We start from the raw sequence: 15,481 nt of genomic DNA on the forward strand, positions 1-15,481 counted from the left end.
AGAGTAGGGTCAATTTAGAGCTTAAGGATATGCTGTAGGTGGGAACTGTGCTAGGCAAATGGTTGAACTAGTTGATCTCCAGGGTCCTTTCCAACCTAGATGATTCTGTGATTCTGTAACTGAGTTTTAAAATGATGGACCAGACCAAAACCCAGTCGGATCACAGTAAATCCTTCTATTAACTGTACTAGGCTTCTGATCTGTTTAATTCACTGAACTGCACAGTTCTTGTGGCATGCTGGCTTCAATCCTCGCAGCCTTGGGGCATTCTGAAAACTTTAGTGAGGCCTGCAAAAGCATTAGTCTGTCTTAGCATAGATCTGCTTTACAAAATAATACTTGAAATTTCTAGTGTATGTCTCCTGGCTCAGAGTCAGTGGAGATCACTTACATTACATGTCTGATATCTGTAATCACTCTTCACAGAGATTATTAAGACCCCACCCAAAGCTTCTACTTAAAAAGTATGACTGCCAGCTAGGACCTTTAGGAAGAAGCACAAATAGGATGAAAGATGCAATGAAGCTCTAAACAAAGAGTGAAAGATAAGTCCTTTCCATGATCCTCCTGGAAACTACGCTAGGACACATGGAAAATAAGGAGGTGATTGGTGACAGCCAGCAGGGCTTCACTAAGGGCAAATTATACCTGATGATGGGGTTATAGTATTGTTTGATAAGGGAACAGAAACTGATGTAATGTATTTGGACTTGTGCAAAGTATTTGTCACTGTTCCGCATGACATCCTTGGCTCAAAATTGGAGAGACATGGATTTGACAGATGGATAAAGAATTGGGTCGATGGTTGCACTCAGAGAGTGGTGGTCAAGGGCTCAATGTCCAGATGAAGATCAGTGACAAATGGTGTGTCTCAGGGGTCAGTATTGGGACTGGCACTGTTTAACATCTTTGTCAGTGAGGTGGACAGTGGTGTTGAGTACACCCTCAGAAAGTTTGCTGATGACACTCAGCTGAGTGGTGCGGTGACACGCTGGAGGGAAGGGATGTGCCATCCAGAGGGACCTCGACAGGCTTGAAAGGTGGGCCTGTGCAGACCTCATGAAGTTCAGCAAGGCCAAGTACAAAGTCCTGTACAGAGTCAGGGCAATCCCAAGCACAAATACAGGCTGGGCAGTGAGTGAATTGAGGACAGCCCTGTGGAGAAAGATTTGGAGGAATTAGTGAATGGAAAACTGACTATGAGCTGGCAATGTGCACTTGCAGCCCAGAAAGCCAACTGTATCCTGGGCTGCATCAAGAGGATTGTGGCCAGCAGGTCAAGGGAGGTGATTCTGCCCCTCTACTCTGCTCTTGTGAGTCGCCCACCTGGAGTACTGTGTCCAGATTTGGAGCCCCCAACATAAGAAGGACATGGACCTGCTCGAGCAGGCAAGTCCAGAGGAGGGCCACGAAGATGATCAGAAGGCTGGAGCACCCCTCTTATGGGGACAGACTGGGGGAGTTGGGGTTGTTTAGCCTGGAGAAGGCTTCAGGGAGACCTTCTAGCAGCCTTCCAGTACTTAAAGTGGGAGGAACTCTTCATCAAGGAGGGTAGTGATAGGATGAGGGGTAATGGTTTTAAACTGAAAGAGGGTAGATTTAGGCTAGATATAAGGAAGAAATTCTTTACTGTCAAAGTGATGAGACACTGGCACAGGTTACCCAGAGAAGCTGTGGCTGCCCCCTTCCTGGCAGTATTCAAGGCCAGGTTGGACGGGGCTTTGAGCAACCTGATGTAGTGGAAGGTGTCCCTGCCCATGGCAGGGGATTTGGAACTAGATGATCTTTAAAGTCCCTTCAACCCAAACCATTCTATGGTTCTATGAAATAAATATGTCATGTTGTAGTGCTGCAATCTCAGTTTTCAGCCTGGTAGCTCAGAGAGAAATCAGAGCTCCACGGTGCAGTATGTGCAGCGAGAGGTGGGTGCTGCTCCAAATGGCTTGCAAGCAAGCATAGCTATGGAGGAAAGGGGGCAAGAGCCAGCACGGAAGGGGTCACTTAAACTGTCACAGAGGGCTCAGTTTGGTTTATCCACTGGGTACCCCTGTGAGCCTCTCAGGAAGGCTGCAGGCATGACCCACCATAGAGTCAGGACATGACCTGTGTTCATTTGTGCAATTTACATCACTCATGCATTTCAGTCGAGGCACATCAGGTGTTCCCTCTGCCTCTGCGATTCTTCCTCCCCACTCACCCAGGTAATCAACCCCTTGTACCTCCCCTGCCTGCATGTCTTGGTTACAAGCAGCAGGTATGGCACTTTCCAGTGATTGTGTATAAATAAAAGTACATGTGCAGAAGTGTGTAGGTATCAGATATCTCTTTGTTAATACAAATGTGTTTGTATGAGGTAGACGTGTTGTAAATACAAACATGCATGGTTCATGTATCTGCATTGGGTGGGTAAGTACGGGCTCTGCCCTGAGCCAGCAGTACCAGCCTGTCGAGGAAACACCTTTCACTGCAAACAGCAAATGCCAAAAACTGCATAGAGGGGCCCAGCCTCTGGAAACACCGAGCTGGCAGACAGGACTGTTTCCTGATCGCTACGAACGGCCCCGCGGCAAGGCTTGGTGCGAGCCTTGGCCTCAGAGGGGTGCTTGCCGCAGCTCTGCGCCCGCGGGACGAGGGATGAGCTCTCTCCCGGTGAGACGGGGCCGGCTTTCCGGCCGCCGCAGGAGGCTTCCCAGTTTCCGTGACGCGTTTCTTTTCCTGACAGCCCTCTGGCTTCATGCGGTCAGTCTGAGTCCTCGTTAGGATAGCACCGGCTAAAATAGCTGCGCTGTTGTAAAAAGAATAAAACCAAAAAACCGTTGTTATGCTAACAGCTACAGGAATCAGTGACAGGGTCGTATTTGTCTTTGGGGGGGTGTGAGTCCTTGCAGTGCGGGACTTGCAGAGAGATGCGGATAGTGATGGCGCTCTTAGGCCGATTAGCCCTCTGAGTTTCCTTCTCAGGGCCAGGGGACCCGAAAAGAGTCGACACCCCCCCGCCCCGCTGCTGGCAGCGCTGGGCGGAGGGAGGCGCAGAGCCGCCCCGGCCCGCCGCGGGGCGCCGCGCAGCGCTCGCCAGCGACCGTCCCCCGCCTTCCTCCGCGCGCGAAGTAGGTGCACAAACTGAAACTGGAAAAAAACCCCACCACCGAGCCACCCCAATCCCCCTCACACCCAACCAGAGGGGAACGGCGGCGGTGAGACGGGAGCGACTTTCTCGGGGTGAGTACAGCGGGGGCGACCGGCTGGAGGATGCCCGACAGACCGGGGAGCAGTGCCGGAGCTGCACCCCCAGGGCTGCGGGACGGGCTGAGCCTCGGGGAGGGAAGGGGCGGCCTTGTGGGGACAGGTACAGCCCCGGCTGGGGTCCTGAGACCGGAGAAATGCAGAGAGGCAGGGCTTTCCTTCGCGGAGAGGCGGCAAGGAGAGCTGGTTGCAAGTTTGGAGGGAGCTGCTGCTCCAGCGGGACAGCCGGGGGATGGGGGGTGGGTTGGGGGGGTGGGTGATCTCTTTCTTCCCTCAATCCTCAGGGCTTCTCTTTAGCCTTACCGAGCTGGGAAATTGCTGCAAGGTCAGCTTTGCCCGCGAGGTTGGGGCAGAAGAGAGCCTTGTGTGGCCCGCTCCAAAAACGGATCGCACTGTACGACCGGGTAGAAGTACAGAGTGTTGGGCGCTGCAAATGCAAGAATGAAACCATGACCTATGGTAATACCCAGGGGCAGCTGGTACAGCACACCCACGGTGTGAACAGTTCCCCCTCTAGAATACCTAAAAATGTGACGATTGCTAGACTTTTACCAAGGCAGGGCATAGAGGGGCATTCATTGGAGTCTTTGCCATGCACAGGGTATTAAAGATACTGTTCTGCTCCAAGGTGTGCCTTGAGTAGATTTTCACCAACACAGTTGTGGGCTGAATTCAGCCCCTTCCCCCCCTTATGCCCTGTTTTGGCTGTAATACAGGAGCCACAGAAGATGCAGAGGCTTTCCAAAAGATCCTACCTGATTTGTGAAACACTCAGCTGGCAGCCATGCACTTTTGTGCCCACACAAACCCTTCAAAAGCAGCTGTCCTATGCAGTGCAGAACTCACACAGCATGGTTTCATGTGAGGTTTTATTGAAGAGGCTTTTCTGATGGTCACTGGAAAGAGAAGAACTCATGTTGCAATGGAAGCAGAAACTGGATCATTCTTATGTCTCTATCTGCCAGAGCCACGGAATTAGTATTATGGCAGGCAGTAGTTTTTGGACCCATCCCTCTTAGTCAGGTTTTTAGAACTTTGTGAATGAGATTAGGATAGGGGGAAAGCTGGCAGGTGCACGCACATGGAGACAATACAATCATATACAACTTTTCGTGATATATCAGCCTAAATTACAGGAGGCATATCTCTGAAAAAGATGTTTTGAAATAGCATTTTATTAAACATTTTTTTGGTGTTTCTGCTTTCTGAGCTTTTAGTACACATGTGTTTTAAACTTTACTCCTCTAAGTTGAAAGATAAAGTCTTACCTTTCTCCCATCTTTTTTTTTTTTTTTAAGACAAAGGTGGAATTTGCACCAACTTCTGTTGTCAGGAGTTTGGATTGTCACACAGTAACATCCAGCATGCAGCAAAACAGTAGGGCTCTGTGAAAGCTAAAAAAAAGCATTGAGGAAGGAGAAGAGTTATTTGAGGAGAGTCAGACTGGCACAGATGTAGATTACAGGGGAAGGGAAACTTGTTAAATGTTTTCAGGTGTGGAGAGAGTTCGTCTGTGCGCTGTATGATTATTTTCTCTATGTATTGGTCTAGATACGCTGGTGCACAGCAGAAGTCCCAGACGACCGTCGTGTAGTAAGTCCCAAGGCCAGATAGTTGTGTGCCTCCTCCAGAAGCATTTTCAGGGCTTGCCCATGGAAGAAGTGTCTTTCATCGCTCATCTGTGTGTGAGTCAGCTGAAAAGCAGCACGGTTTGCCATCTGAATCTCAGGAAAACAGCTGCCCTTCCCACACGGGGCTGAGTCAGGCCCATCAGTGTCTCTGACACTGATGGCAAGGATGGGAGTATGTGTAACCTTGATTAGAGAGGATGCCCAAGTCCAAGATGACCAGGGGGAGAGTGGATGCCTGGGGCTGTGCATGAGAGAGCTGTTTTGTTCAGGCTGCCATTTGGGTAGCTGTCTCAAAATGTGGCTCTGGCGTCTACAGAAATATATGGGTAGACATCAAGCTAACCACTGAGCTTGAGGAAGCAGTCTTATTAATGCTGTACCTTTTTTTCAGCAGTGGTCACCATGAAGATGGGTAAGGATGGAGTGGGAAAGACCTGCAGCAAAGGCTGAAGACTTTAAACACGCTGGCCTTCCTAATGTCTAGCTCTAACTGCTCTGGCAGGCCTGGCAGTGCAGCATGATTAGGATGAGAAGGAAGAAACTGTGGGCATCTTGCTTCTGCATTGCAGCTGTCTTTTTCCTTGTGGTGACACTCCAGGTACAGGGGCAAAGGGAAGGGGGATGCATGAGATCAATCTCAAAGTATGACACAATTCTGCCAGATGACAGAGAGCATTGAAGACAACACATTTTCCATGCAAGTCTGTGCTTTAAGAGTAGTGTTTAAAGCAACTCTGTCAGCAGCATTGGCCTGGTGCTAATAGCTGACTCCATAAGTGGCATTGCACAAAGAACACCTTTCTTGATTAGCTCCTCAGCTCCTGGAGAAATTTCTCAGGAGCAGTATGTCACACCATGCCATGTTGCATTGCCTCCATCCAGCACTGCCTCCCCTGTTCATGTGTTTGACCTCATTAGGCAGGGAGTCAAGGCTGTACCCATTTCATATGAATGTGGCAAATAGATCAGAGAAATCTGAGCACATCAATAAGTGGAAATCTGTCCATCAGTCCTGACTCAAAGGCAATTCTTAGCATTAGGAAGTCCAGTAGCTGCTCAGTAAAAAAATGCATGAGAGAAAAATCAATGTGGAGGCATATTAATTTGTGGCTGGTGCAGGTTACCCTAGATTTTTCTTAGAAGAGAACAACTTTTAGACAAATTGAATCAACCATGGCTGGCAGTCATCGGACTGTAGGAGACTTCAGTCATGAGAGGGCCAGGATCTGCCCCAGAGATGTCTTTGTGCTTGGGCTGTGCTCTGAACTGAGGCTCTGGTTCAGACTGGTGCCTCAGGTAACTCCCAGTGGAGCCAGCAGAAGGACCTCTGAAGCTCTCCCAGGCCAGCTGCCTATTCCACGTTGGAGCCATTTCTTGGGGGCAGACACTGATGCTCAATAGTCACTTTCAGTTCTGTTCCCCTGAACAAGACATCCAAAGGTGATATGGCTGTCTTAGCATAGGAGCAATGCTAGTAAGTCTTTAGGGCCTTTGTTGGGATGGTCTGTGACTCTGCTGCTCCTGCACAGCTAAGCAGGTTTGTGCCTAGCTGGGATTCTTACCTTGGAGTGTTCACTGGATGGTGACCCTTGGTGCCCTCATGCTGGGACTGCTGTAGCACAAGCTGTCCATATAGTTGGAGTGTGTCAACCCCTAGGTGTTCAGAGAGAGCTGCTAGAAGTTCTGTGCAAATATAGAGACTCTTTAAATTCTGCCAAGGCAAGATCTGTAAGCAAAGATGGAGCATGGTCCTGGAGAAACTGGGACCTGAAGTAGTTATAGACTTATCTCAATTATATTGCTGCAGTTATATCTTGTCAGACTATTAGATAGATGAATCTTTTCCCCAGCTAGTGTCTTGTCCACTCACCAATGTGGGAGTGTTTTCTGAATTTTTCTGTGCACTTTGCACGGCCTGCTGGGTGTGCTGTCCCAATATCTGGTTTTGCACAAAGCCTGTTTAGTCTAGCTAGAATCAGTGTATTCTGTTACACAGTGAGAGTGAATGACACAGCAAACAGCAAAATGGGTATGCGCATTAAATCTATCAGGGGTAAATGTTTTTCAAACCACTTAATATAAACAACACTCTCCTGCTTCCCAGTATCCTCCTCCATAGTCATCCGATAAGTGAAAGTGCTGTGGCCAAAGCTGTCTGATGGGTTTGAGTTCCCCCATCGTTCTTGCAGCTGTTCCTGGGGTGGCATTATGCATTGCCTGTGAAGGTGTATGCACAAAAAGCCATTTCCATGGTATCAGGAATGTCTTTGCCCCACTGAAGCGAAGAGCAGGAGCTATGTATCCTGTGGCGATACCTAATGACACCATGCCTGTCACTTTGCTCAACAGACTTCTCTGTCCCACAACACTTTTATGGCAGGTACTACCTGTAGAAAAAAGTTGTGGCTTCATGACCACTAGAAATCCCACATATTTTCTGGGGATTTCTGTCTCATGGCTGATGGTGAGCAGTGTGAGATTTCTCCTATGGGTGGAGGATTTTTAAGGTTCCTCACAGGGTTTCAGATATGTAAATGATGGTTCGTACGAGTATGTCTTTCGCTTCTATGCATACAGATGGGATTTTTTCCCTCTACCTAGGCATGAAGTTGTAGTCACATTGTCTTTAAGACCTGTCTGCACCTGATTTATTTAGTCAGTGGCTTAAAAATTAATAGGCGTGAGTACAGATGGTTGCACAGAGACATGAAAACTTCATGTTTTGTTTTTTATTTTACAGTTGATTTCCAGTACAAAAGGGCTGTTCTTGGTTATGTGCTTTTTTTCCAGGCAGAAAGCAATTTTGTCTTGTTAAATCATATGTGATGTGGCCATATTTCAGTACAGAAATGTATTTCCTGCCTCCTTACAAACTCAAATTAAAGCTTTTGCTGTTCTGACATAAATCAGCTGGATGACAGCTGCACATGCAGACTTACTTAGTGCTTGGTGCTTAAACTCTTGATTTGTCAAGCAGATGTCCTGGCTAATGACAGTGATGTGCTGTGATATGTATGTTTATTTCCCTGAAGGTTGTCACTGAACTGGGCAATTCAGAGAATAAAGAGGTGGTATTTTCCAGTTTACATAGTGGGCCCTTGAAACCTTTGGAGAGACACGCTTTTCAGTTTAAGAAGCAGGAACTTCACAGCAGCTTGAAGACAGAGACTGATGTAAATCACTATCCCGTTCTGCTCTGGTGGTCTCCCCTGACTGGAGAGACAGGGAGATTGGGTCAGTGTGGAGAGGATGTTTGCTTCTTTACTATCAACAAGACCTACCAACACAATCAAATGACAAGAGCATTTCTGTTCTATGGTAAGGATCTGTTTCTTTTTGAAGAAGTAACTTTCCTTCCACCCCAGTTATTTTCCTTTAGAGATTAAATAATCTAGGTGGCAATCACTGAGAGCAGGAAACTTGCACAGCTCATTGTGCTAAACTTTGCCTGGTGCTGAATCCCATAAGTAGAGATCCAGAGATGCATGTTCTCTGTAAAAGTACTCTGAAAACTGACCGTGCGCACCTGTGGGATGACTATTGCCTTGTCTCATGCTGCTTTCTAATCACATGTGCTCCGTGTTTATGGGAGAAAAGATAATTTCCCATAGTTGCCAAGTCATGGAAAGACTGTGTGAGATCAAGCCAGCTTTTTTCAGACTTCTGGTGTGTCACCCCTAGCAGAGGTTCTGCAATGTTTTTGTTGCACTTGTTCAAGTCTTTTGTCTTAAAATAATGCCCTCGCTGGTAACTGTGCAGCTCCGCTGCCTCATGTGCCAAGAGATTGCTAGCAGACTGTAAATGGAAAGTAGTGAAAGAAAGCCATTGATTCTACACAGAGAGCAGCAGCTAGTGCAACTTTCTGAGCTGCTCTGGCTCTCCTGCCTCAGAAACTTCCCACTGTAAAGTCAGTCTAAACCCACAAAAAACGCATCTTTTAAAAGTAGGCCTTATTTTGTTAATTTTGTTCTTTTTCCCTACACAGTTGCTTTTCAGAGAAAAAGTGAATTTTAGATGGAAAAATAAAGTCAAATGCTTTTCTCTGACTGGCAAGTTCAGTTCTGGAAACAAAGCAAAATAAAACAGAATCCTGAATCTCATTCACTCAGTCATGATGCAGGTGAACTGGAAATATAGGAGAGAATGGCCTTTAGCTTGGTTGTTAACATTGAACCAAAAACTTCTCAACACTAGTCTTTTTAGAGCTCCAAGTATGCCAGCTTTGTCACTTGATAATACAGTGGTCAATCATGAAAGCAAGGGAATAGCAGCAAAGGAATGAGAAACTGACCCAATTAAAGACAAGGAAAGCTGGGTTTGCATCACTTGAAGGCTCTAAAGTCTGGTTTTGGTCTCTGCTAGTAACTCTGTCTATTTCAGCAGTAAAAGGGCTATTACTGTTCATTTTTGGCAGGCTTGTAGACAAGGTTAATTTACTTATTTATACTGAGCAAAAGACTCTCCCTGTAGTTTTTATCTTTTTCTGGTGATGCTAACTATGAAGTGTGTAAAGACAAGCGTCAAAATATGCAAAAATGTTACTTATTTTTAAACCACAATAAATAATCTCACAATGCTAAAACCTGCAGAAACAAGGGTCATAGATGGTATTGAAGATGAAAAAAATGCTGTGTCGGTACAGAAAAGCTTCTCTCTCTCTCTCTCTCATAAACACACACACACACACACACACACGCACACTGACTTTCATGCACTGAGCTGTGGTCCTGCAAAAAGGCAGATTTTTGTATTTCAGAAATTCCTTGTAAACAGATTTCTGAGAGAAGACTTGAACATCTGCATTTCCATGCTAAAGTTTGAATAGGACAGTTTTGCTTTCCAAAGAAACTGCATTAATTTTCCCCTAATACTTGGTCAGTGAACTAGTCAAGAGAAGAATGATCTAAAAATTAGGTAAACCAATATGCAAAAATAGGAGGTACAGATATTTGCCAGCAGAACTGCTTTGCTAGGAACACCTTCCTTTCTGCAGCTTGTCCTAACTTACTGTCCTGGTCTGGGAAGCCCCTAGGTGTAGGTCATGTCAAGTACCACCATCTCCTGTTTGGAAGTGAGATGTGGCATCCACTTGCTAATTTTGCCTCCGTTTTTGGTAGGGATTCCCAGCTCCACCTTTTCAGTGTCACATACTTCACAGAGTTTTCTGTGTAGCATGAGCTCCCAATGCAACCGAATGAACATGAACTGGATCGGGTGCCATGCTGTCAGAGCCTCATGAGGTGTTGTTCCTAAGGGAAGTGGATGTCTAACTTTTCTGTGCTGGGGGGTTGAGTCCTTGGATTATGAATTCTGAATGAAAGATGTCTCCTAAAATGCAGAGCATCTCCTGACAGCATCTGTCTTTCTCTTCTGCACTTTGCCACATATCTAAGATATCCTAATTAATACTTGGAAGTTGAAATTGCTCATAATTGTAGTCTTGTGCTTTTTTTATCCCCTCATAAGCTCCTTTATTTCCTTCCTCTCATGGAATAGAGAACATGCTGATGTTATCTTCCCTTTAATCCTTAAAAGCTATTTGTCTTCTTGCTGGATTGAGATTAAGTGTTATATATTAGCATCAGTCATTCTGATGTGCTCTGATCCATAGTGCATTTTTTCTGTAAGTTCTCTTTGCCTGATTGTCTCCTTGTTTAGTAAGTTTTACGTGTTGCATTTTTGTCTCTCTCTCATCCGTTTCCTTGTCTCAATCTTTCCTGCATTTTCCTTCCCTCTTCCCTGCAATACTATCTTAAAGAGGGAGCAGCTTATGAGAGACAGGGCTGAAGTGCTATGGTTTCAAACCACAGCATTTTATTATTGTCTATATGCACTGCTGCTTCTCTTCTGGGCATCACTTAGAACAAAGTGTTTTCAAGGCCAGATAGGCCTTATAAACTTCCCTGTGAGCATATGATTCACTTTCAGTTTTCCTCACCTTCTTGTATCACTATAACACATCAAAAACAGAGGCAACAAATAGCATTTTGCATTTTTCAGTGAGTGGCACAGCTTTTTAGTGTTGAGGGTTTGGGACTACCCTTCAGTGGAAAACAGAAGTTCAGATACCTAGGAGCCTTAAAAAACCTCACCCGATGCTCTTGAAGGATCTTGTGCTATAGGAGGTCTTTATGTTACTGGCAACTAACATCTATCTTCACTGCAGTAGTGAAGTCTTATTTTGGTTTTATAAGGTCATCCTTGGAGTCATCCTGGCAGGCTAGTGCAGCTGCAAAGTCTACTGGGCATTATTTTTCCTTCTTTGTATATTAGTATTTATATCAAAATTGTGCTGGACTTTTGCTTGCTCCCTCTTTTTTCCTGTTAGTGGTTTAGGTCAAGTGTAGAACAGAGTGAAAAAATACAGGTGTGACTGGGATGGTAGAATAACTTGTCCAAAGAGGAGGGATTTGTGGTGTTTTCTAAACCTGCTCTTCACTGTTTATTTCAGTTTATGAACCTCCCTTGTTTGACAATACCAGTTAAACGTTTTGTATACTCAGTGCTTGTACTTAAGTAAAACAAATACAGTTACAAGACAGTGAGGAAGTGTCTTGATGGAGATTCATCAGCTTTGCATTTAATCTGCAGTAAGGCTAGTTGTATGAGTGTGTTAGAGCAGTACTGAAGGGAGAGAGCAAGGGTCAGATTCACGAGCTGGTATTTTGAATTCAGTTCTGCACAGATCAGCCTTTGAGAAAAAGCTTCTAGGTTTGTCCTAAAGCTTCCATTTTCACTAAGTTGTTTTGGAGGCTCACTGTTCTCACGGGAGGATGCAAGAAACTGCAGTGCTCTGTTTTTAGAGTTTAGGTATGGTTCTTCTACTATTGGCATTAGTTTGAGGATCCAAATTTCTGCCAGAAGCTACTTCTTTGTGTATCTGATAGGCAGCTCTCTTTGATAAAATAAATAGACTGGCTTCCAAAGTCTTTATGCTATCATGTCTTTCTGAGACTTGAAGTAATTCTTGTAATTTTTCCCCTTAACCCTGTCCAACATTTTAGCATCCCTTTGTTGTTTTGCTACTAATAGAACCAAATTAAGCCCTGCAGTAACCATTTCCTTCACATCATAGATAGAGGCAGTACCATCTGTTACCCTGTTTACAGAAATGGGATTATTAAGTATCTTATTAGTCTAATTTCAGTGCATTAAAATGTAAAATTCCTAGTGAGCCTTTGAAATGAGAGGCATTTAAACCAACATGACCTTAAAGGAAACCATTTCCAATATTAACTACTGATCCCCATTCTCTAGATTCTTCTGCTGCCAAATTCGGTTTTGTCTGTCCTAACACTCCTTTGTTTTTGCATGAATTGCTCTCTTTGCAATACTGCCTTGTAATGTCATAGATGTGATGGTTGTAGGGCTGATATTTAATTAAAACTAGATTTCTGTGTCATTGCAGTTAGTGTTGCATGATAGATAGGGCCAGATCAAACACTGTTTGCTTTTGCCTAGGTACTGACTTCAGTATAGGCAGCCTACCCCTCCCTCGTAAAGACTATCATGATTGGGCCCTTTTCCATGAAGAGTCACCAAAAAACAACTACAAACTCTTCCACGAACCAACCATCACCTTATTCAACCACACTGCAACCTTTAGCCGCCATTCTCACCTACCATTGACCACTCAGTACCTTGAGGGTATAGAGGTCCTGAAGTCATTGAGGTACATGATCCCACTGCAGGTGAAGAACAGCCTGAGGAAGAGGCTTGCACCGCTTGTATACGTGCAGTCTGACTGCAACCCTCCTTCTGATCGGGATAGCTATGTGCGTGAGCTGATGTGCCACATTGAAGTAGACTCTTATGGGGAATGTCTGCATAATAGAGAACTTCCTCAGCATCTCAGAAATCCGACTGCCATGGATGATGGGAACTTCTATAAAATACTGGCACAGTACAAGTTCATTCTTGCTTTTGAAAATGCTATCTGTGAAGATTACATCACCGAAAAACTCTGGCGGCCACTGAAGCTGGGAGTGGTACCGGTGTACTTTGGGTCTCCCAGCATTGTAGACTGGCTTCCTAGTAACAAAAGTGCAGTCCTGGTATCCAGTTTTTCACATCCTCGGGAGCTGGCCCACTATATCAAAGCACTGGATACAAATGACCAAGAATATGAGTCCTACCTACAATGGAAACTGAAAGGGAACATTTCCAACCCAAGGCTACTTACAGCAATGAAGGAACGCAAGTGGGGAGTGCGAGATAGCACCCAGGATAATTACATTGACACCTTTGAGTGCATGGTGTGTAACAGAGTGTGGGAAAACATCAGAAGGGAACATAAGGTACGTGTGACTTTGTTCTTGTGTCTCAGAGAGGCTTTAAAATGGCAGTAGGCTTAGATTTGTGCTAGGAAGTTTGGTTACCAGATTTCTGGCCAGCCTACAATCACTGATACTGCAATGCCACTGTGTTGTGCATCCTCATGTCAAAAGGTGTTGGCAAAATATGTGGGTGCATGGCCAGAGCATGTGTTCCTCATACTGCTGCAGTGCTTGAGCTCATACACAGTTATCATTGAGCTGGTGGTCATTTCAGCAGAAGGCTTAAATTGTTCAGGGAGGAAGTTTTTATCTGGCTACAGAAAGTAGCTTAACTTGGTGACTTGCTTTAGATGACCTGGAAATTTTGGAAACAGTTTGTCCAGAGAGGTTGTGAGATCTCTGTCCTTGGAGGCGTTCTAAGACTCAACTCAGTACTGCCCCAGGCAATTAGATATGATTAGACCTTTTTGGAAGGGGGAACTGGGCTAGATGATCACTCGAGATCCCTCCTGATTTAAATACTCTCTGGGTCTGTGTATGTGTGCATACATTCAAACCTGTAATGACAACATGCCATTGTCTGTAGCCACATTTGATGACTAAACATTGAAACATTGATATTTAAGACAGGCTGTGTGCTTGTGAGAAGAATTGGACCTGTTCCTCCTGGTCTAATCCTCTTGAATTATGCTGATGAAGACCAGATAGAAATGACTGTCTTATCAGGAAGCCCAGCACTGAGCATCCCAGCAGTCTTGCAAGGTTGCCAGCCATGACATCAGAAGGCCATTTCAAAGACACCATGAAGTGTTCAGTCTCCTGAGGCTACTAGCTGTGGTGGATTTGGCTGGTGTAAACAGAGCATTACATGGAATTAGACTGCAGCTAAAAACTCTAACCACGTATATTTCCGAGTTGACGGATACCCATTTTAATTGCCACATTACTTTAAGGTTTCCAGATTTCCATACCAAGAGTTGGTAGCCATTTTTTAAACTCTTCACAAGCTCACTTATCATCATGAATCAAAAAAACCCTTTTGTGTCCAGTAATGAAACTAGTCAATGGCTTTAGTATCCTACAGCTCTCCTGTATCCATTAGCCCATGTTTTAGCTGGTCACATTCTGAGCAGTACACTATGTGGTCACCCAGTAGAAGGGAGGTGAAGAATGCATTTGTTGTTACTAAGGTGAGCTGAAGTGATAGGAAAGGCAAACTGGTAAGCATCACGTTTAACCAGGCTTTCCTCTTTGAATCTGGTGCAAATCTGGGCAGATGTCCTCTCTTTATCATAGAAATACAGCCATGGAAAGGTATAGAATGTTGCATACAGATAATCCTTCCCCACACTTTTGTGTCTCTCTAGTCAAGAAGGTTATAAAGACCAGTGTACTCTCCTTGTCAGATTCATGATTTGTTTTCTGTCCTTAAAAAAATATCATTAAGTGTGTACATATTTAAGTTGAAAACAGAATATAATGATAGAACTCCTTGCCTTATAATTTCAGTCTGGTAGCCTGATCTGAGACTCAGGCTTTTGTCAGCATGACTGGTCTTGTCCTAGACATTTTGGGGACAACTTCTACTCTGACATCCACAGGGACATGACTAAAGCCTCATGACTAGAGTAGTGGGAAAGAAAGCGTCACTGACTTGCTTTGATAGTTTACTAATGACATAGCACCTTTCTTCTCTCTCTGCCAGGGTCCCTGAATAAGCCTTTTTATTTCTCTGCATTGCCAGGGATGGCTGCCCCAGAGTTGGAGGGCTCAGGTTAATCATCTGAACTGCCCCAAACCAGAGGCATTCTGGTTCTCGTCTTCAAACAACAGCTGGACTTCTCTCCAAGAGATGTGGATGCCAAGCTTTGAGCAATCCAAGAAAGAAGCCTGGGTGCTAAGGAACCTGGTGGAAAGGAACAGGAATTTTACAGCTAAAGAATTTTGGATGCTTGTATTCAAAGAATAAACACATCAATCTGTAAAACAGAGTGAGCTCTTCAGAGGAGTCTATGGAATTTTCTTTTGTAGGTGAACTTATCATATGTAGGATTGGTAGCCAAATGAAGTAGACCTGTAAGACTGAGACTCAGTGCTCAAGGAGTACTAAGAAGTGCTAAACAATAGAATCACCCTGCCAGGTCATATGTATACATATATATATTTATTTATATTTAGAATTATGTTATTCATATTAACTGTCATTAGTTCAGATACTTGAGCATTAAGGCACAACTTGTCAAAGTTATTGTCAAAACTTGTTAAAGCCCAGTTTTAAACACACAGTTAATTCCCATGAAACAGATGGATCTCCCTCTATCTTTAGATACA

At 44.7% G+C, this 15,481-nt stretch overlaps 1 protein-coding gene across 1 annotated transcript; it reads left to right on the forward strand.

The window, feature by feature from the left end:
* The first annotated feature begins 3,138 nt into the window (after positions 1–3,138).
* On the forward strand, positions 3,139–15,119 carry POFUT3 (protein O-fucosyltransferase 3). Its single transcript, XM_074932259.1, has 5 exons — positions 3,139–3,219; positions 5,269–5,472; positions 7,907–8,192; positions 12,336–13,171; positions 14,895–15,119. The coding sequence occupies exons 2-5, from the start codon at positions 5,392–5,394 to the stop codon at positions 15,117–15,119; spliced, it is 1,428 nt and encodes a 475-aa protein (XP_074788360.1). The 5' UTR covers positions 3,139–3,219; positions 5,269–5,391.
* Positions 15,120–15,481: the final 362 nt, after the last annotated feature.

The sequence above is a fragment of the Athene noctua genome, chromosome Z, assembly GCF_965140245.1.
Source record: "Athene noctua chromosome Z, bAthNoc1.hap1.1, whole genome shotgun sequence".
NCBI classification, from domain to species: Eukaryota; Metazoa; Chordata; class Aves; order Strigiformes; family Strigidae; genus Athene; species Athene noctua.

What these genes read in the sequence shown, in the direction of transcription:
- POFUT3 (XM_074932259.1), top strand. Translation starts at nt 5,392, where the DNA reads ATGATTAGGATGAGAAGGAAGAAACTGTGGGCATCTTGCTTCTGCATT. An exon ending in TCCTTGTGGTGACACTCCAG is followed by an intron (nt 5,473 to 7,906) that starts GTACAGGGGCAA and finishes ATTTCCCTGAAG; the next exon opens with GTTGTCACTGAACTGGGCAA. An exon ending in AAGAGCATTTCTGTTCTATG is followed by an intron (nt 8,193 to 12,335) that starts GTAAGGATCTGT and finishes GCTTTTGCCTAG; the next exon opens with GTACTGACTTCAGTATAGGC.